We start from the raw sequence: 19327 nt of genomic DNA on the forward strand, positions 1-19327 counted from the left end.
CGCGGGCGCCGCGCCACGCGGAGTCACTACTCACTGTTCAATAAAATTCAGAGCATAGCTCTCGCTGAGACCGTTGTTACCTGAGTCAACGTTCCCGATGATGGTGTCTTCGCCCAATCCGGCAGACACCCGGGCTGGTCGTCTGGGGCCTGTGCAGGGTGTCCGGGATCACGGACAGCACCGCGGGGTGCTCTGAACCGAAGAGTGGAAATGCATCAGCAGTTCAGCGCGATGAAATACAGGAATCAGTTCAGGTGAGAGTACGCATATGCTAGAACCTACAGGCACTCACGCTGGAGGGATGTTTCGAAGCCGTCGTCGATCTGAACCGCGATCCCTCCCATGGCGTTCAAGTCGTACAGTATTGTGGTTGTGGACCTGCTAGTCATCGTGGAACGAAAGCAGTACTGCTAGAGTCACTAACTGCATGTCATTCTCCGCAAAAAGATAAGCTCTTGCTTACTGCATTTGATCTTACTCGTAGGTGAATCTAGCGAGGAAATCCAAAGGGGAGGCCGGGAATTCCAAATAATCAAACTAGGGAAAAGTAAGATCAAATGAGTAATTGATCTGTTCGAAGGGAAGGCCCTTTCAACTAGCAACCGCTAATCCGCATCATTAACTAATTAATTAAAGTAATTGATAACTAATTCTAATATTTCGCAACACCATAATTCGTGTGTTTACATCGTTCTTTCAGCCGCAATCGATTCCATGCTAGATCCTTGAGCTAGTTTACCATCCAGGACTTGCATATAGAGAATTCTTTAAGGTGTAAGATATCATGGAAGTATTACCCTGCAAGCTATACGCCTATAATGGAGCGGTGTATGCTGCTAGACTTTATCTCTCTGATTTTTAGAGTACACAATAGAATGGACACTCAAGAGATTATAACTTATTAATTATATAAAGGAAAAAAATCAGCACTTAACTACTTGCAACCAGTGTTCGGAAATTTGGCCGAAAATCAGCGACTTTAGGTAAAAATCGGTCTTACGTGACCGGTAAATGGTCATACCAGTACTGGTAATCTTTGAGCCCGAATTCGGTTTGACTTTCAAATTTCAGTCAAATTTTAGCCAAATTTCGATCCCCTCAGATTTTTGCCCCCCACCCCCGTTAAACCGGTAGCTTGAACACTCCTTGCGACAACCCATATTGCCTCCCGTGCTCTGCTACTCTGCTATCCGCACTTTGTCTTAACCACGATGGGGCTCCGTACGCGATGCGCCTTGCCGACGCCCGAGCCGTACGCGTCCAACCTGTTCGCGTCCGACCACACGATACTGCCAAACGCGTAGTTGCTGGCCGCCTCGGCGTCGACGACGTCCAGCTTCACCGTGAACTCCTTCTCCTCGCCGATCCCGAAGCCGAGCACGTCCGGCGCCACCGTCACCTTGACCCCCGCCGGCTCGGTCACCGTGACCCTGTACTCGCCGGGCGCGCCGACGTTCCTCAGCCGGCGCCTCACCGTCGTGCTGCCGGACAGGCAGGTCACGGCGATGGACGGGTAGTTCATGTCCTCCGGGCGGCCGTACGGGCCCTGGCTGCACGCGCACGGCTCGCCGGCGGCGTTGAACAGTGGGAGCAGGAGGTTGACCGGGACCGAGTAGTTGACGGGGAGGCCGACCGGAAGGTTGCCCTGGAGGTCCTGGACCGGGTTCTGGGTGAGCTTCAGCGAGCAGAGGAAGTTTGTGTAGTCGGCCAGGGTGGTGTCGTACACCAGGCCGGGGTCCAGGGCATTGACCGGGTTCACGTGGCCTGAGCCGTAGCTGAACGGCGTGGCTTCCGCGCCGGTCTCGTCCTGGATCGGGTTGCCGTCCTTGTCTACGGTGGTCGCTGCAGCGCAACATACGAACATGTCAGACAATCGAATTAAGCACGTGTCGCAGGTCCAGCGCAAGAGGATAGCTGGTAGCTTTGATGCTCCGGCTCACCGGTGGTCATGATCGCCGACTTGATCATGGCGGGGCTCCAGGTGGGGTACTTGGTCCTGAGCAGGCCGGCGATGCCGGTGACGTGGGGGCACGACATGGAGGTGCCGGACATTACGTTGTAGCGGACGCCCCGCCGGTCATCGAACGGCAGCTCCGTCGGCGACACCGCGCCGCTGTACGCGGCGATCACGCCGACGCCTGGCGCGGTGATGTCGGGCTGCATGCATGCCACCGGCCGGGCGGGTCAGTAACGCTACTCGCTCGAGCAAATGGATGGGAGCGAACCTTGGGAGCTGAACGATGAGCGCCAACCTTGAGGATCTGAGGAGTCACGGCGTTCGGCCCTCGGGACGAGAAGTCTGCCATCGCCGGCGCAGGCGTGACGCCAAAACTCGCGTCCGTCGCATTGATGTAGCCCGACGGATTTCTAAAAATTGAGGTTGAAATGCTGATCAGCCAGCCCAATTTCTAACCAGGGAAGAGCGTTACCGATCGGGGGTAACAGTTTTGCTTACTCTGTAGAGTGCAGGTAGTTGAAGAGGTGGACGCACTGCGAGTAGGAGCAGTGAGCCGCCGCGACGAGGTGCGGGTCGGCGACGACGGAATCCCCGGAGCCGGCGTCGTTGCAGAGGACCATGCCGATGCCGCCCGCCTCCTTGACCACGTGCCCCTTCTCGACTCTGCCGTTCTCCCCTCTGACGCAGACGACGATCTTGCCGGTCACCTTGGCAGGGTCCAGGGAGTCAGCCAAGCATAAGGACCTGCAGGCAGGCACGAGGAGCCTCATCGATCAGCACGCTCAGAGATGGCACGCTGATCCTCCAGGATATTGCATAGTATTGTGGATCCAGTAGTTACGAGTTGTTGGCAGGCTGGTATGCGGCATTGGCGTTCTCCCCGCTAACTATCGGATACGCCTGACCCAGGGGCAGAGTACTGGCCCCGAGACTTTGCCCCTGCAAAATTGCAACAATTTGCATCCAGAGCGGCATGAAAATCTACGACTTTTGCAGTCGGGGCAGTCTGCCGATTCATGGTTTAGTAGTAATCGAGCAAATTACCTCGATGGTGAGGCCGCCGCCGAAGGTGACGTACGCCGGGAAGTCCCTGTCCATGGTGCTCGCGCCGACTGTGAACATCCACGGGGCCGCGTTGGTGACCGTGCCCGGCCGCGGGCCCGAGTTGCCGGCGGAGCAGACGACGGCGACCCCGCTCTGGGCCGCGAAGAAGGTGCCGATGGCGATGGGGTCCGAGAGGTAGTCGGAGGCCTCCTCGGGGCCGAGGGAGAGGGAGAGCACGTGCACGCCGTCCGCCACCGCCGCGAGGACGGCCGCGAGGACGTCGACGTCGGAGCAGCCGGCCGCGTAGCACGCCTTGTACGCGGCCACGCGCGCCCGCGGCGCGCCCCCCGCGGCCACGCCCGTCCCGTGGCCGAAGGCGGCGGCGCCCCGGACGAGGGAGCCGCCCGCGGTGGACAGCGTGTGCGCGCCGTGCCCCACGTAGTCCCGCGGCGAGGACAGGTCCTCCTTGCTCGGGAGGCTGCCCCGGTCGTCGGCCAGCCAGAGCTCCGCCTGGAGACCCGCGCTGAAGAACCTCGCGCCGACCAGCTTGCTGCGGTGTACACAACATGAGCCGTCAGCTTCTGCATGTGCGGTGGATGTTGCCCACAGGGGTGCCGGTCATCGTCGTTACTTGTTGCACTGGAAGGTCGGGTCGGAGCCATTGTCGCAGACGCCGCGCCAACCCTTGGGGACGCCTAAGCCATCATCTTGGAAGCTCTGGGATTCCGGCCACACGCCTTCGTAGTTGGTTGGTACATGGGTGCAGCAGGCGAATATCAGGATGAGCATCGGCAAGTCGTAGAGTAGCTACCGTTTGTAAGGCTGGACCTGACTGCTGGGATTCTTAATTCTGGTTCGGATCATCTATCTTGAAGGGAGGAGTTAATTGTTAAAGAAATGTGTCGTGCATCTCAAGGCCCAATCAAGCAAGCGTTCGTCACTTAGGGGGTGTGTTCGTTTTCTAGGGTCTAAAGTTTAGACCCGTCACATCAAAGAGAATCTTATCATTTAGAAGTATTAAATAAAGTCTAATTACAAAAGTAATTTGTCTCGCGAATTAGCACCCATCTGTGCAAAAAGTTTTGTAATTAGATTTTATTTAATACTTCTAAATGATAAGATTCTTTTTGATTAACGAACACACTCTTAATAATGTCCAGATCAAAGTCAACACCTGGCTTCATTTTTATATCACATATAATCTTTATCAGGACAGTTCTTGATTTACAGTCTTATCTCTGAACCCTCAACCCCCTCCCGAACCATGCATCTCACCGAAGTGCTGCAACTGCAAAGCATGTATATCTGCTTTACTAGTTTCTCCGATCATAAGTATAAATTTATGTTGGTTTATTCTAAGTCAAGTTTTTAAACTTTGATTGCTGACATCTATGAAAAAATATTTCGTAATGAATCTAGTAATAATCTGATTATCAGTCTATGGCCCTGTTTGTTTACCCATAGATTATATAATCTAGCTTAAATAATCCTCAATGGTTAACAAACATCTTAGATAATAATCTAGATTATATAATCCATGTCCTAATGATAATCCTATAAGCTATGGAGAAGATGCTTATTTCAGATTACAAGCTAGATTATATAATCTAGCAAGGAAACAAACAGGGCCTATATAGAAGTTAGATACTAATGATACGAATTTGTATTTCGCTGAAAGGTAGGGTTCTGTCAGTTGTCACGCTTATGATGTCTACTGATGCTGACACCCTTAGAGGCCTCTTGGGAAGAAGGGTGATGCTGTAAACTTACCTGTGTCGATGTTGCCGATGATTGTGCCCTCACCCAACTTGGCAGCGGTTTCCCGGCCGCTTCCCGCGAGGCCGAGGAACTCCCACGAGTGCGTGGTTCGGAGTCGCAGCAGGCTGCCTGGGATCACCTTCAGCACTCCGGGGAGCCCTGGACCAAGCAAGGCAACGATGGCAAAGCATCATCAGCCGATGCATCCGTTAGTTCGTCGCCTTCAGCCGCTCCTCGATCAAACAACCAGTCGCGGAATTAGGCAGAAGACTGATCTGTGTACGTACTTTCGAGGAGCGTCAGGACGCCCCCGTCGATCTGCAGCGCGAGGCCGCGGATGGCCCTGAACTCGTACAGGATCCTGAAGCTGCATTCAGCCGCGAGGAAAACAGTAAGCACGCGCGCGCGATGGTTTCGCTGCGGAATGGATGCCAGCCCAGTGTAGTGGAGTGGAGTACTGAGGATTTGATCTTACTCGTTGGTGATTGTTGCGAGCCGAGCGGAAGGGTTGGCCGGGAAGTCCTGGAAGAAGATCACACAGGGCTGCCGGCGCGCGCGCGCACACACAAAAAAAAAACACCAATGCAAGTCAGAGATCGCTTCAACGACTGCTTGATACTGCGCACATAACAAGAACATGACTGACAATTGAGGCAAAATGGGGGAAGTGTCGTTGCCTTCTTGTCGGCCGACGCTGGGGTCTGCAGGGCGAGCACCAGCACCAGCGCGAGGAGGAAGACGCGGCCGGCCCCTCTCCTCCCCATCTTCGACACACCTACCTGTGGTTGCGCGGCTCGGGCCTGCTGGCACGGCAAATTTATAGGCCCCGAGGTCAAATGTCCCGCCAGGTGTTCTATATGCGTGCGGGCACGACCCCATGTTATCGGCAGGTACTGGTAGCCTGGCATCGAAGGAGCTTCACCTTGCAAAGCGGTGAGCTCTCCACATGCGCGCGTATCGCGCGTTCAGTCTCCCCAGGATCCGTGCGCAGGCGTAAAAAGTTTATCATGGAAGACGAAGAAACTCTCTCTCAGTCTATGAGCTGGTCTAGGTTCCTGGTTAAGTTTCTGATGGATAGCAGCTGGTTGGAGTGAAATGTGAAAATACTGGTCATCAGTAAGGAAAAAAAAAGGCAAATGCACTAGGAATCTAAGATAATTTGGTAGTAGAAAAGAGAAACGGCTTAGCTTGGACGTGTCCAGCTGTCAGCCTAGCCTGTATATATAACTACAAAAATTCGTTACTCTCGGGTTCGGATCTATTCAAATCAGAGATGAACGTGGATGTCCCATGTTACATTTTTCCGGCATAATTCGAGTCGAGTGACCAACATACAGATTGGATAAATAAACAGCTATCTAGGATATACGTACTAGCATTACTAATCAATCTTTATGCATGCATTCTGGTTGATCTCTCCCAGATAGCTGATGATTTTTTTTTCATTTTTTTTAATTACTGATCGATTCTTCCATGTCACTTGTGTCCGCGTAATGGTATGCATCAAGTTAAACGAGACCGTAACATATATACATGAATGAAGCCCAACATTCTGAACTTGTGATCAGCCAAGGTTCAACGTACACTTTTGACGGACTTACCATAGATCTCTTCTTGGCGTAACCAAATTTAACCTGTGATGACTGATTTTATTTACAGCACGTTTGGTAGCTGTGCAGGCAGATTTGAGCTTACACGCTGTGTTCCTTATGTGCTAGTGCAAACATGCAAGAACCCACTGAAATTCTTCAAAGGCTTCAGCTTCGCAGTTGCTTTATCAACTAATCTGTGCAGAACTGTCGTTTGAAGCTGCAGCTCTTCGCGAATTTCTTCACCGGCTCAACGGGGGGCATCCAGAACGCAAATCCAATACAACCATCGCTCGCCAGAGCTAGTGCTGGCGCGCGATGTACCTGACACTCACCTTAAGATCCACCTTAATAATTTCCTTCCACGTAATATAGGTTCATTTCCCTTTTCTTTCCCTTCATTTTCTATTTTGCTTTTACTTCTCAACACGTGGTAGCTACAACCATTAGCATAGGTAAATAATTAGCACATGAAATATTTTCTTCCATTTCTTTTCCTTTCCTTTCATTTACCCGTATCTTCTTATTTACATTTGGGTAAATATAGCAAATAGCTGGCTATGTGATTTAACGGCAGCCTGCACCAGCAGCTAAGACAGCTGTAGCAATTGCTATAGCGGCGTAATGCTATTTAGCCGATTAAGAAAAAAGATAAAACTAGTAACTTGCAGACGCAAAAAGAAATAGATAGACTAAATTGTGTGTACGCTACTGCAACCGATGCGTGACCGGACGACCGATAAGCAAACGGAATGTGAGATCCACCACCTATCCTTATCTCAGCCCGCTCGAGCTCGGCCATCCGCTGCCTCCATCCCGAGAAATTTCGATATTTAACATTCAATCCGTACGCCTCACTGCTTTTGACATTCAATTCGTAAGTCTTTCGAAATATAACTCTCTACCTGCGAATTATTTCGATTTAAGAGATTTCTTCCCCTTTGCTTTATTTCAAAATTTTCTTTTTCGTTTTTATTTTACCCCTCATCTTATCTCTTCGGCCCCTCGCGCTCGTCCATGTCTCTCTCGCTCTCTTCCCGTTCTTCTCAATCGTCGGCCTGCGCTGCCCCTCCACTTCCGCCGCCGTCCCCTGCTCCCACGCCTCGCGCGCGTGCCACCTGCGTCTGTCCCGTCATGGCGTCGCTTGCGCGTGGCCTACTAGCCTTCGCCACCGCGGCACGCCGCTCGCAGCCGGCCTGGGACACCATCCTGCCGGCTGAACTGCTCGCGCCGGAAGCCGCCCGCAGTAAGGCTGGGCGACGACGTCCGCGACGAGGCTGGATGATGCTGCCCGCAGTGAGTCCTCCACGCCGCTGCTCACACCTAGATGAGTTCGATCCAGCGGGGAGGAGCTCAATTCAGTAGGGAAGGAGCCTAATTTAGTCCAGAAGATATTGATTTGGTTAGGAAGGATTTGCTCCGGTGAGAGCTCGGGGAGGATTTCGATCCAGCGTAAAACACTGTCTTATTTTTCTTTTTATTTCTCGCCGGTGAAAGGGATTATGGCACTTTGACTTACCAAAGCATGGGGTCCGACTCAAGCTCGACGCGACAGTCCGCTCTTAGTTTGATTAGGGAAAAGTTAGCAAGTATGTGGATTAATTTGGGCAGAGAAGCTAAGAGAAAGCTGTTGGTTCGGTGAGGAAAGAGAGTAGAGGAAGAAGTAAGTTGGTGAAGGGGGGAGGAAGGAGATGTGTTACTTGCTGCTGCTGTTTGGATTTGGAAGGGAGAGATCGATGGAGCTTCTTGCTTTCCCGATTGGAAACGAAAGCTGAGAAGAAAGGAGGAGCCGCTGGCTTGTTTCACGTTCGAGTGGTTTACAAAGGAAGGAGAGAGAATTGAGCGACAACATTTATTATGGACCTATATGAAGAAATTATAGGCAGTGGAGGCCGTGGGAGCGGGGGACGGCGGCGGGAGCAAAGGGCAGCAGAGACCGGCGAGAAGAATGGGAAGAGAGCTTGCGAGACATGGACGAGCGAGAGAGGCCGCGAGAGATAAGGTGAGGGGCAAAACGGTCCGTTCATGTGCACTGTAAAATGAAAATGGAAAAGAAAATCTTGAACTCAAGAAAAGGAGAAGAAAACCTCTGAATCGAAACAATTCGCAGGTAGTGGATTATATTTCGAAAGTTTTACGAATTAAATATAAAGACACGCGAATTCAGTGTCAAATGTCAAAATTTCTCCTCCAACCCAGACCCCACCATGCCGCCGCCTATGCTCACCCTTGCGCCAAACGCACCACCGGCGAGTCGCTGTCTGCCCGAGCTCGGGGGGCTTCGAACTTGACGACGGGAGCACCGGCAGTAGCCCTCACGCCATGATGGGCCCGCGGAGGCTGCAGCTCACCCACCTCCTGTAGCTTGCTACGTCGCCCTGAGCATGGCGCACCGACCCTACGCTGCACTCATCGACCTGGGCTCGATCTAGGCAGCTCCGGCAGTGTAGGAGAACCGTCCCGGCCACCACAAGCCCTCGTGCTCACCTGGCTGCCTCAATGCAACAAGCCGCGGCTACTTTCCTCTTCTTCCAAAACGAGCGACACCAAGCTTCTTGCTCCTCCCGTTGCTTGAGCAACCAGAATGGAATAGCGACGCTAAAATCGTATCGCCGCTATGGCAATTAGCGGCACTAATTGACGCAAAAGCGCTTGTAGTTGCATTAGCGGAGAAAGGAGACTTTATGCACGGGGCGGTGTCTCCAAACGCTATAGCGTGTTATTTGCTACATAGCTACAATTATTAGCTATATGGCTAATAAATTTATGTGTTTGAAAAGTTTTTCTGGAAAGATTTATGCGCAAAGTTGTGCAGAATAAATTGTGCGAATAGATTTATAATGATGTTGATTATTTGTATAAGTTATTTATAAAAGTTAGGTTAGAAAAATTATATGGAGAAATTTTCATTATAATTTTACCTGTAAATTTTGTTGGCACTGGTCTCATGCGAACTTGTGATGAAAGATTGTCACTAAAAAGTTATCTAAAAATTATAAGGATAAGTTATACTAAAAATTTGTTCAAAACTTCTCTAACAACAATTTTACTGAAAAGATATTCTAAAAAAATTTGGACATAAAATTTATATACAAAATTTATATACACAACTTTATAACTTTCTAAAAGTAGAAAATTACGGAAAATAAAATTTTTCAAAAAAATTAGTGTTCTGCATGGTCGGAGATCACTCGCTTGCAAGCCTCCTGGCGCGCGCTCGCGATCTAGAAATCTCCCGTGGATAACCTGATAGATAAAAGGTGCGTTCCTTTTCTAGGGTCTAAAGTTTAGAGGTGTCACATCAAAAAAAATCTTGTCATTTAGAAGTATTAAATAAAGTCTAATTACAAAACTAATTGCAGAATCTCAGGGCTAATTCGCAAGATGAATCTAATGAGGTATATTAGTCCATGATTAGCGGATGATTACTGTAGCATAACTGTGGCAAATTATGGATTAATTAGGCTCATTAAATTTGTCTCCCGAATTAGCATCCTTCTGTGCAAAAAATTTTATAAACAGATTTTATTTAATACTTTTAAATAGTAAGATTCTTTTTGATGTGACGGGTTCAGAGGGGAGGAAACGAATATGCAGAAGTATCTTCCAGCTAAAGAAATATCCTATGCCTGTCGCCTTTTCCTTGTCACTCGTACGCTTTCTGTCCATGGAAAATATCTCCTGACGTGGCTCCCCCACACAGTCAAACTCCGAGATGGCTGATCCGTCAGCACTTCCCAGAAATACCCTCGCGAGCTATTCCGGATCATGACGAAGACTGCCTAGAATGCGACCCTCGTTTCCACAAATATCCAGGGGCACTACTGGAACTTTGCCTCGTCCAACGGCTTCGGCCATAAAACCCTCTGGGTCGGGTTTAGCGATAAGGGTTTTACTAACATTTGGCCCAAAAAATTCTGCGGCCGAAAAATTCCACCCAATATCCTTGCCCCTGTCGAATCGGATCAGCCCCCGTCCTCTCGCCGGAAATCGGTGGTAAGCTGGCTTCTCCGCCATTTCCCGGAGCATTTTTCTTCACTGCTCGTGTGTTCTCCGTTGTGGGCATCCTCACTGCTCCATCTGAGTGTGGATTGCTACCTTGCGTCGCTGATCACATCGATCCGCAGCGAAGCGCTCGATTCCGGTGTTTGTGATGCTTTTCACGCTGTTTTCTGACGTTTTCGCCGTGGAAATTTGCAGCCCAAGCGATGGAGATCATCAACGGGGCGGTCCTCCCGCGCCACGCCGCCGCCGCGGCGGGCGCCCTGACCTCTGACGCGAGGGTCAGCGGCCATCTCCAGCTGCTCCGGCGCGTGCGCCTGAGGGGAAGGGCCTGCGGGCTGCAGGCGGACCGCGACAGCTTGCCGCGCAGGTTCTTCGGCCCCCCGTCCCCGCGGCGGCACGGGAGGAGCGACTGGGGCGGCTGGCCGGCTCGCTGCAGCTACGGTTCGTCCTCCGACGGCGACGGCGCCGCGGCCGCCAACTTCGACGCCAGCGGAGAGGAGTTCGTCGACTCCAGCGTCATCGAGGCTGGTAACTGTCTATGCTTTTCCCGAACTCTTTTCCTGACCGAGATTTCAGAGTATGCGCACTCTGAAGTTCTTCGAGAGAGAACCGAGCTACTTTTCTTTGTCAGCATTTGCTACATGTCACTTGTACCGGGCTATTGTTGTCAGGTGATTAAATGGGAGCTTTAATCTGTCCTTGCAGTTGAGCTCAGGAGCGTATCAGATGGTTTTGAGATAAAAATGCGCGACGGCAAAAACTTGAGATGTGTTCAGAACAATCCTCGCGTGCTAAGACTGCGGGACTCCGCGCCGCACCATGCTATTGTGCTGAAGGTGGAAGATGGAAGCGACCTTCTGCTCCCCATTATCGTCAGTATGTATCAGTTCTTGCTTGGATACATGTCACATTGCTGCAGATACTTTTCTCATTTTCTTAATGTCCATGCTTACTTCCTCCAGTGGAAACACCAAGCATTATGTTGCTGGCTGCGCTTCGGAACATTCAAATTGTAAGAGCTGGAACAACTTGCGAAAATATTCCTGTAGATGTTGATAAGCATCCACATGCTTCCATTTGAAATGGTTTTGCTGTATCTGAACTGGACCGACATTATGTTTTCCCAGCCAAGACCAACTATTTACAATGTGGTAATGGAGATGACGAAAAGAATGGGATATGAGGTGCGTTTAAGATAAAATCTTATGCGAATTCAAACTTTAGCTAAATGTTTGTGTTCTTGAAAAAAAGGTGTTTTATGAACTTTGATGCGCATTGCTACTTCATATATACTATTTTAGAATCATGCACCATAACAGTACACACCTCTTCTCTCAAACATGTCCCATTTGATAGACTAGATTTGGGCTTGCTTGGTACTAATAATTTGTTATCTCATTGATCACTTGGGATATCACTCTCCTTTTCAGGTACGTTTGGTGCGGATTACGGAGATGGTCCATGACGCGTATTATTCTCGACTGTACCTTGCTAAGGTAGCTGTACTCCAAAGCAGACTATCAGATAAATAATGCTTATATAGTTCTGAAGTATGGATATATGATGCAGGTTGGGAATGAAGAAGACACCATTAGCTTTGACCTCAAGCCATCAGATGCTATCAACATTGCTTTCCGGTGCAAGGTATGCATTCGCTTCCTCTCCTTTCACAGTATATGTTGAAAATATTTGTTTGAATGATAACTACTGCTGATTCTGAAAGTGTTGCTTTTATCCTTTTTTGTCAACATACGTGTGTTAACCACTCCGTTGAAGAATCTAAGCAACAACGTGATTTCTTTGATTTGTCAGCAAAGCAAACTTAACTTTTTATTCTGATCTTGATGCTAAACGTTACTATTGCCGTATGATATGATCTCAATACAATTATTGTATGAACAGAGAGACTCCTTTCTTTTTTTTTGGGAGTAGAATAAGAGCAAATAAATTCCAGAGGTTTATACCATTGGTTTTTTAGAGGAAATGTTATACCATTGCTCATTGGATGCTATGATACTTATCCCAATTTTCTTCATCTTCAACCTTAGGTTCCTATACAAGTTAATAGGCACATTGCATACAACAATGGATTGAAAGTTGTACAACCAAAGGCAGAGGAGAGTTATGTGGGTTCGGACGACATCCAAATCACAAGGCTTGACAGGTAAAGCGGCAGGCCACAAAAACTGTTTTTATTGGTTCCTGCAAAGACAGGCATTGCGACTGAAGCCATATCATTTTGCAGGCCTGATGACCAGCCTTGCGGTGAGGCCCAAGAGTTTGATTTGGTCCGCAACATGCTCATCGCTGCCGTAGAAGAACGCTACAAAGATGCTGGTGAGCTCACTAAATAATTATAAACAGTCACGCATTGCAGGCATGTCGCGTGGGATGATGAGTTCCACCGCAATGTGCAAGGGTTGTGGGTTCTGATTAATCCTTCAAATAGACTGATCTGCTCCCCGGTGTTATTTTCTTTTTCCAGCGCAGTACAGAGATCAGCTTTTCATGTTGCGGTCAAAGAAAAAGAACGCAGTCTAGCAGGGCATGCCTCATGAGTTCTCCGCATCAGTGCAAACATTCAGCTTGTCAGGCCTTCATGGGGGCGTACATATTAGGAGGCCTTTGGCTGGAAAACATGAATCTTTGGCAAAGATCAAGAAGCACCATGTAAATAGTTACAGAAAACTTATGTATATATAGATGTGCTCGGAGCATAATTCTGGATACTTTAGCTCAGTTGCAGTGGCTGTACTCAAAGTGGCAATGCTTGTAGTGTCGCACAATTGATCCCAGGGCACAGTGCTGTGTGTGCAGCATGGAGCAAATTGCTCTGACGAGACTTCACGATTTCGTGCACCTACGGCGTGAGGCTTATAAAAGGGAAAGCCAAGAAAAGCTATAGTTTCAATTATAGTTATCGTCCAGTATTCTCGTGAATGTCATTGCTGGCAGGAAATGGGACTCTTCGCCCAACAAGGAAACCAAAACCGTACTAAATAAAAAATGTCAGCCCAGCGCGGCCCAAAATCCTCCTCGCGTTACATGAGGCCCAACACTTCAATGGACGTCCTCTCTTCTGCTGACAATGATCCATCAGAACCGTCACGAACTGGCGCCTTCGAGTCCGGATCGCAGCCCACGGAGCCGGTCCACCACGTGCGCGGTGTCACGAGTCCCCTGCCGGCTGCCGCTCTACGCTACTACTCCGTACGCTAGTAGCCCAGTGGTCCGCATATACCCGCGCGAGATCCGGAGTGCGCCGGGTCGATGGACCCTAGAGCCCACATCACCGGACACGTGTCACGTGAACCGCCTCCCTCGCACTTCGGAGCCCATGGACCCGGTCCACCCGGGAACCGTGCAACCCTTTCCGCCTCTCCGCTCCTTCCACCGATGAAGGGAAAGCAGAAGCTTCTTTTCCCCTCCCTCGAGAAAAAGCATCGAAATTCTCCGATAAAAAGGAGCTTAAAAATTCCCTCTTTGGAAAAAAAAAGAATTGGATTCGGAGCGATCCGCCATTCGCGCACCACTCGATCGACAGCCGTCGGCGCAAGGGGTTAGTGCCACAGTGAGGGCTTTGGAGTTGGAATTCTCCCCCCGAAGGAATCGGAGGAAGGGCTGGGGCTTGGGAGGAAGGGAATGTCGGGGCCCGTCGATCGGTTCGCGACGCCGAGTGAGTGCCAAGATGTTTTCTTGCTTCAACTACATGTTCTTGACGATTCCTTTACGCGCTGTGCTTTCTTGTTTCTTCGGTGCCGTGGGGGGTTGGCAAGGGCGTTTGGTTCATCTCGGTTCAGTTGTTACTGCGTTTGTTGTATCGAGATTGTTTCTTTTGGGCTCAATACTGTCAGTCAAGAACATGAGAAAGAACTCAAAGCAACACACGCGCTCTCAGAATCGCATACTTTGATTCAAGAAGCCGAGATTATTTCTGCTAAATTGATGCCCTGGGGTGAACGTTGTGATTTGAACTCTTCTAGTCTGGTGCATATGAATTATGACCGCAATTTAGCTTTTTTTCAACATGCCAATGGCTGCGCAGTTTTTTGTTCGTTGTGTAGCATGGTAATCTGCTAACTTACCTACTGATTAGTACGACTGCTCTACTGATTTCCATTTGGTATAGAGAGGGAACATTGATAATACTTGGATGCAGGCTGTGAAGGTCATGCACGTAGCGATGAGAAGAGAGAGTGCAATTCTGATGAAGAAAACTCAGAAGGAGAAAGGAAGGTCAAAAGGGGCACTTTCAAGAAGAGAGCGATTAACGCAGGGCATAAATTTAGGCATTCCTTAAGAAGGAAGAGTAGAACGAAGAGTGGCAACCATGTAGTCTCCATAGAAGACATAAGAGATGTTCAAGAGTTGGAGATTGTTGAAAGGTTCCGCCGGTGTCTACTTGACGAGGGCCTGTTGCCAGAACGTCACGATGATTATCACACGATGTTGAGGTATTAATACATCACATTTGCTCATTTCATAGTCTTTGGGTTCTTCTCTTCCATGGGTTTTCTCTTCCTGAAGCATATTTTAGTTGTTAATTTATCATGAACAGAAAATCGCCTCCTTATTCAGTTTTAAATTTCTCTGTATGCCTTTTGCATCTAGGTTCCTGAAAGCAAGGAAATTTAATATCGAGAAAGCAAAGCATATGTGGTCAGAAATGCTTAAATGGAGGAAGGAATTCGGGGCTGACAATATAGAGGTAAAGCTAATACTGAAACAGATACCACAAGCTATATGTATTGTAACTCTTTCTTTGTGTTTACTTCTAAAATCTCAACTGGTCCTTTAGGAATTTGACTACAGTGAATTACATGAAGTTGTGAAGTACTATCCCCAATTTTATCATGGTGTGGACAAAGAGGGAAGGCCTGTTTACATAGAACTGATTGGAAAAGTTGATACAAACAAACTAGTACAAATCACAACTATTGACCGATATGTAAAATATCATGTCAAGGAGTTTGAGAGATGTCTTCAGATGCGGTTTCCAGCTTGCTCTATTGCTGCGAAAAAGCACATAGACTCGTCCACTACTATCTTGGATGTGCAAGGAGTGGTATGTGATTTCTATGGCCAACATTGCCCTCAACAAACTTTTATTTTATGGGGGTTAGCATACCAATTAACTTATTTTTCTAAGTCAAGGGCCTAAAGAACTTCTCAAAAGATGCAAGGGAGCTAATAATGCGATTGCAGAAGATCAACAATGACAACTATCCAGAGGTATGATATTCCCAACTTCAGTGCTAGTTTTCACTATTTGCTGGCCAAGCCTTCTCCCATGTGCTCATTGATTCGCTATTTGTCTGGGGATATACAGGGAAATAACTTTCTAATGCACTCTGAATGCTCTTGCAGACCTTACACCAATTGTACATCATAAATGCTGGCCAAGGCTTTAAAATGTTATGGGGTACAATTAAATCATTTCTTGATCCAGAAACTGCTTCAAAAATACATGTATGGTTGGAACTACTTATTGCTTTGATCTTACCATTCATGTGTAGTTTTTGGTTTATATACTGATTTCCTCACCGATCTTTTCACATCAAGGTCCTTGGAAGCAAGTATCAAACTAAATTACTTGAAATAATTGATGGCAGGTTAGGATCTCAGCTCCTGTTAATTGGTCTTTCGCTTGGGTTTCATCTAATATCTCCTTATTCCATATTTTCAGTGAACTTCCAGATTTTCTTGGTGGCAAGTGCAGGTGTGAAGAATACGGTGGTTGTCCGAAATCAGATAAAGGCCCTTGGAAGGACCCTGAAATTATCAAGGTATGTTCCTAGAAATGTCATTGTTTTGATGGCTCTCCTGTTTTATTTATAATGCTAAATAAAGGCTTCCATGTTCCAGAGGGTCCTCAATGGTGAAGCAAATTATGGTCGGCGAGTTCTTGCTGTATCAAGCATCAATCAGAAGGAAGTTGGGTTTACTGAGCCTCAAGACTCAACTGTAAGTGTGCTTTACATGGAGGTTACTTTTAACACCCTTTTGAAATTTGTACATACCTTAAGCCATTTTCCCCTTAGGATCAGGGAAAAGGTAACGATGCCTCTGCTGAATCTAGTTCTGAGGTGGAAGACGTTTCTTCTCCTACTGCTTCAGTGAATGAGGCAAGTGTCTTTATTCTCTTTGAGCATCCACACAATCCTTGATGAGTATGCTAGCCTACAATTTTTACCACTTCAGTAATTTTCAATTGCATGAGATAAATGCTTTCTCCTTATTCTTATCCTTTTAGTTGGTCAATATGATGATTAATAGCTGTTTCACTGTTTGCAGTCAAAATTTCCAGGACATGCTTCCACATCTGATGCTCCTCCCATTGTAGAGGATAGCATCCCTGTTGTTGACAAGGTTGTGGATACATGCTCTGATCCAAGAAACGGCTCAATGGCTTCCACCTCAGGTATTTATGTAATCCTGTCATTCAAATACTGTTATTGAGATGTTACTGTGATTTATGACCAGCTGTGTAAAGACCAACTGGAAACATTATTACCACACTGAGCAATCTAACTTTGATGATATTGGGCAATTTGCACTTGTTCCTAAGATTAGTAGGATATATGCTGATAAGTTAGCTTTGTGAATTATGTTGACTGATTTTGATGCATGTTTTTCACGCAGGTTCTTTCTCCTTGAGAAATACACCTGCAACACTGGGAGGACTTAAAACTCAAATTGTTGCGTGGTTGACAGTCTTAATCGTGAGCCTTTTGGCATTCCTTCGTTCTGTCCCGAGCATAATGACTAAAAGGCTCACAAATCATGGCATTACCTGTGATCACTATAGTGCCGAGTTCCCTCCTCAAGGATATACTGGAAATGGTACCCTTACATCTGTGTTGAGACGGCTTGATGAACTGGAGGAGAAGGTACAGACATTTGAAGTAAAGCCACCTCAAGTGCCATTCGAAAAGGAGGAATTGCTAAATGCAGCCGTCCACCGTGTTGATGCGTTAGAAGCTGAGCTAATTTCTATGAAGAAGGTACTCTTGCTTCCTTAAAGGAAAAAAATACTCCCTCTATTTGTTTTTAGTGGCGTATTAGGATTTTAACAAGTCAACTTTATAGATTTTGACCAACAATTCCTCAAACTATATGCATGCTTAGTGTATAGAAGTTATTTGAACAGATTCATATCTTAAATATCTTTTAATAGAACATTGATTCTGTAGAAATTGATGATATCTTGTAAGAGAAATTGGAGGTCAACGTATACCTCTAAAGACCTTTTCAAATCATAATACACCTACTAAAAATGAATGGAGTTAGTGGTTCTCAAGCAAGTTAAAAACTTTTATTGTGATGTAATTTTTTTCGGTCCTGTAAATACATGCAAGAATCTGGCCGTTTATAATCATCTTGTTTTCCTTGTTGCACCAGAATTGACATCCTAGATTGATCCATGGAGACCAACAAATCATAGAAAATGCATCTTTTTTTTTCTGGATTAACACTTGTTTCTCTCATATGCAGGCCCTGTATGAGGCGTTGATTCGGCAGGATGAGCTGCTTGCCTATATTGACCAGCAACAGACAGTCAAGTTTTGTGTAAGTTACGGGTGTTGCTATGGTTTGTTCTTTCCTTTGGAGAGAGGTTCATGTGCTTTATGCGTCTCTTCCAGTCTACAGAAGTACCATGTACGTAGTTTAATTTTTATCCATCCATTTGCAGAGAAAGAAGTTATGCTTCTAAGTCCTAGAGCACCTGCTACTTTTCCCCTTCTCTTGCGAGATGGCGTGCTGCTGCTGCCGATCCAGAATACTTACAAACATTTGTCATTTTTTTCGTTGTAAAATATTGTAATTATTAGGAATAGAGGAATTGATAGGGTTGGAGACATTAGTAGCTGTGCAACTTCTGTGGAGACCTTGTTTCAGCTGGAAAGGAAAAAAAGGTTTGAGATCTTGTTTCCATGTTCAACCGAGATTATTACCGCCATGGGGATGGATTTTACATGCCGTTGTTTTACCTATGACAAGTGAAGTGCAAAAAACTCTTGTTAGTTGGATCTGGGAGAAGCGCCCCTCGTGAAGCTTGCTCCCTTTGACCCTTAACTTCTATGTTCTGTGCATAGTCTTTTCTTCTTTTTGTCCATCCGATGCACGTTGAACTGGTACAGTGAAGAACAATAATAGAATACTACCAAGTGTCCAAGCATTGCTGAACTGCTGAATCTTGAGAGCAAAGCAACTCAATATTGGTAGGACAGCGCGTGCGATTCTGTCCAGAGGCTTTGCATTCCACTTACGCTAGTCGCGTTGCAGCCGGACGCTGGCTCCCGGTGTCGTACTCGTACAGCAGCAGCAGCTGGTGGAACCGGTTCTGTTCGTGGAAAAAAGCCGGCAAAGCTTCTTGCGTTTCACGCAAGCACAAAGCATCGTTCTGCATCCGTATTCAGTGGACTCGGTTCGAGACGCCTCGTACTCCAAACTACGAGCTGTGTACCAGTCGGCTTGGGTGAAAGATGCAAGTTTGGTTCTCGTAGACTTTTGGAGAGTTTGTTCATCTTCTGTGGCCGCGAGAACGGTTTGTGCATCTGTGCTGTACAGAGACGTCAGGGTGCAGAGTGGGTCTGAATTCTGAAGTTGGAAGTTCTGAACCCAAACCACGAGGAAATGGAAGTCAGAGATTCAGAGTTGGGAAAATTCGCCTCTTCCCCAAGAGACCCTGTGATTAGTGCGATGCGTCTTGTTCTGCTTCCCCTAGAGGCACGATGTAACCAACCAACACTTTGACCCCAAAGATCGATGGTCCACCACCTCTCTGACTTTTGACCATCACGGCTTCTGCATGCCAGCCGACGGCGGAAACGATCGTAGCTCCCTGTGGGGATCTGCCTCTGACCTCATGAGACAGGGACACACCATCGTGCGGCCGTCAGGTTGGTCAGCCAAGCAAAGCGGGAGCGCACGGGCCACACGACCGTCCCCGTCCGAGCGGGCGAGCGGCGAT

The 19327-nt window shown here is 47.6% G+C and overlaps 3 protein-coding genes across 7 annotated transcripts; 2 read left to right on the plus strand and 1 right to left on the minus strand.

Annotated features, from left to right (window-relative positions):
- Positions 1-804: 804 nt before the first annotated feature.
- LOC112894884 (subtilisin-like protease SBT5.3) lies at positions 805-5422 on the minus strand. Its single transcript, XM_025962720.1, has 10 exons — positions 5235-5422; positions 5047-5126; positions 4772-4918; positions 3633-3738; positions 3002-3551; positions 2799-2896; positions 2456-2701; positions 2253-2367; positions 1941-2157; positions 805-1842 (listed from the first exon to the last, which is right to left on the minus strand). The coding sequence occupies exons 1-10, from the start codon at positions 5396-5398 to the stop codon at positions 1187-1189; spliced, it is 2379 nt and encodes a 792-aa protein (XP_025818505.1). The 5' UTR covers positions 5399-5422; the 3' UTR covers positions 805-1186.
- A 4764-nt stretch (positions 5423-10186) lies between these two features.
- LOC112895786 (bifunctional nuclease-like) lies at positions 10187-13139 on the plus strand. 2 transcript variants are annotated; one of them, XM_025963779.1, is made up of 10 exons: positions 10187-10344; positions 10549-10881; positions 11059-11229; positions 11316-11365; positions 11481-11537; positions 11784-11849; positions 11923-11997; positions 12402-12517; positions 12599-12690; positions 12839-13139. In XM_025963779.1, the coding sequence occupies exons 2-10, from the start codon at positions 10557-10559 to the stop codon at positions 12892-12894; spliced, it is 1008 nt and encodes a 335-aa protein (XP_025819564.1). In that variant the 5' UTR covers positions 10187-10344; positions 10549-10556; the 3' UTR covers positions 12895-13139. The 2 variants fall into 2 exon arrangements, with proteins under 2 accessions (XP_025819564.1, XP_025819563.1); XM_025963778.1 differs by having other exon boundaries at positions 12844-13139.
- Positions 13140-13760: 621 nt separating this feature from the next.
- Positions 13761-18347, plus strand: LOC112895504 (phosphatidylinositol/phosphatidylcholine transfer protein SFH6-like). 4 transcript variants are annotated; one of them, XM_025963455.1, is made up of 14 exons: positions 13761-14029; positions 14513-14807; positions 14965-15061; positions 15152-15418; positions 15508-15585; positions 15721-15822; positions 15916-15965; positions 16040-16139; positions 16219-16317; positions 16401-16478; positions 16648-16774; positions 16996-17357; positions 17848-17922; positions 18047-18347. In XM_025963455.1, the coding sequence occupies exons 1-14, from the start codon at positions 13996-13998 to the stop codon at positions 18065-18067; spliced, it is 1785 nt and encodes a 594-aa protein (XP_025819240.1). In that variant the 5' UTR covers positions 13761-13995; the 3' UTR covers positions 18068-18347. The 4 variants fall into 4 exon arrangements, with proteins under 4 accessions (XP_025819240.1, XP_025819239.1, XP_025819241.1 ...); XM_025963454.1 differs by having other exon boundaries at positions 13762-14029; positions 16395-16478; XM_025963456.1 differs by having other exon boundaries at positions 13762-14029; positions 16073-16139; positions 16395-16478.
- Positions 18348-19327: the final 980 nt, after the last annotated feature.

The sequence above is a fragment of the Panicum hallii genome, chromosome 5 (genome assembly GCF_002211085.1).
Source record: "Panicum hallii strain FIL2 chromosome 5, PHallii_v3.1, whole genome shotgun sequence".
Classification (NCBI taxonomy): domain Eukaryota; kingdom Viridiplantae; phylum Streptophyta; class Magnoliopsida; order Poales; family Poaceae; genus Panicum; species Panicum hallii.

Excerpts from the sequence above, each read along its gene's own strand:
- LOC112894884 (XM_025962720.1), bottom strand. The coding sequence starts at position 5,398 with ATGTTCTTGTTATGTGCGCAGTATCAAGCAGTCGTTGAAGCGATCTCT. Across the intron at positions 3,739-4,771 it reads CATCGGCAACATCGACACAG|GCGTGTGGCCGGAATCCCAG; the intron begins GTAAGTTTACAG and ends CCAACTACGAAG. Across the intron at positions 2,368-2,455 it reads AACTACCTGCACTCTACAGA|AAATCCGTCGGGCTACATCA; the intron begins GTAAGCAAAACT and ends CTCAATTTTTAG.
- LOC112895786 (XM_025963778.1), top strand. The coding sequence starts at position 10,557 with ATGGAGATCATCAACGGGGCGGTCCTCCCGCGCCACGCCGCCGCCGCG. Across the intron at positions 11,538-11,783 it reads CGAAAAGAATGGGATATGAG|GTACGTTTGGTGCGGATTAC; the intron begins GTGCGTTTAAGA and ends TCTCCTTTTCAG. Across the intron at positions 11,998-12,401 it reads ACATTGCTTTCCGGTGCAAG|GTTCCTATACAAGTTAATAG; the intron begins GTATGCATTCGC and ends CTTCAACCTTAG.
- LOC112895504 (XM_025963454.1), top strand. The coding sequence starts at position 13,996 with ATGTCGGGGCCCGTCGATCGGTTCGCGACGCCGA. Across the intron at positions 15,062-15,151 it reads TCGGGGCTGACAATATAGAG|GAATTTGACTACAGTGAATT; the intron begins GTAAAGCTAATA and ends CTGGTCCTTTAG. Across the intron at positions 15,586-15,720 it reads ACAATGACAACTATCCAGAG|ACCTTACACCAATTGTACAT; the intron begins GTATGATATTCC and ends ATGCTCTTGCAG.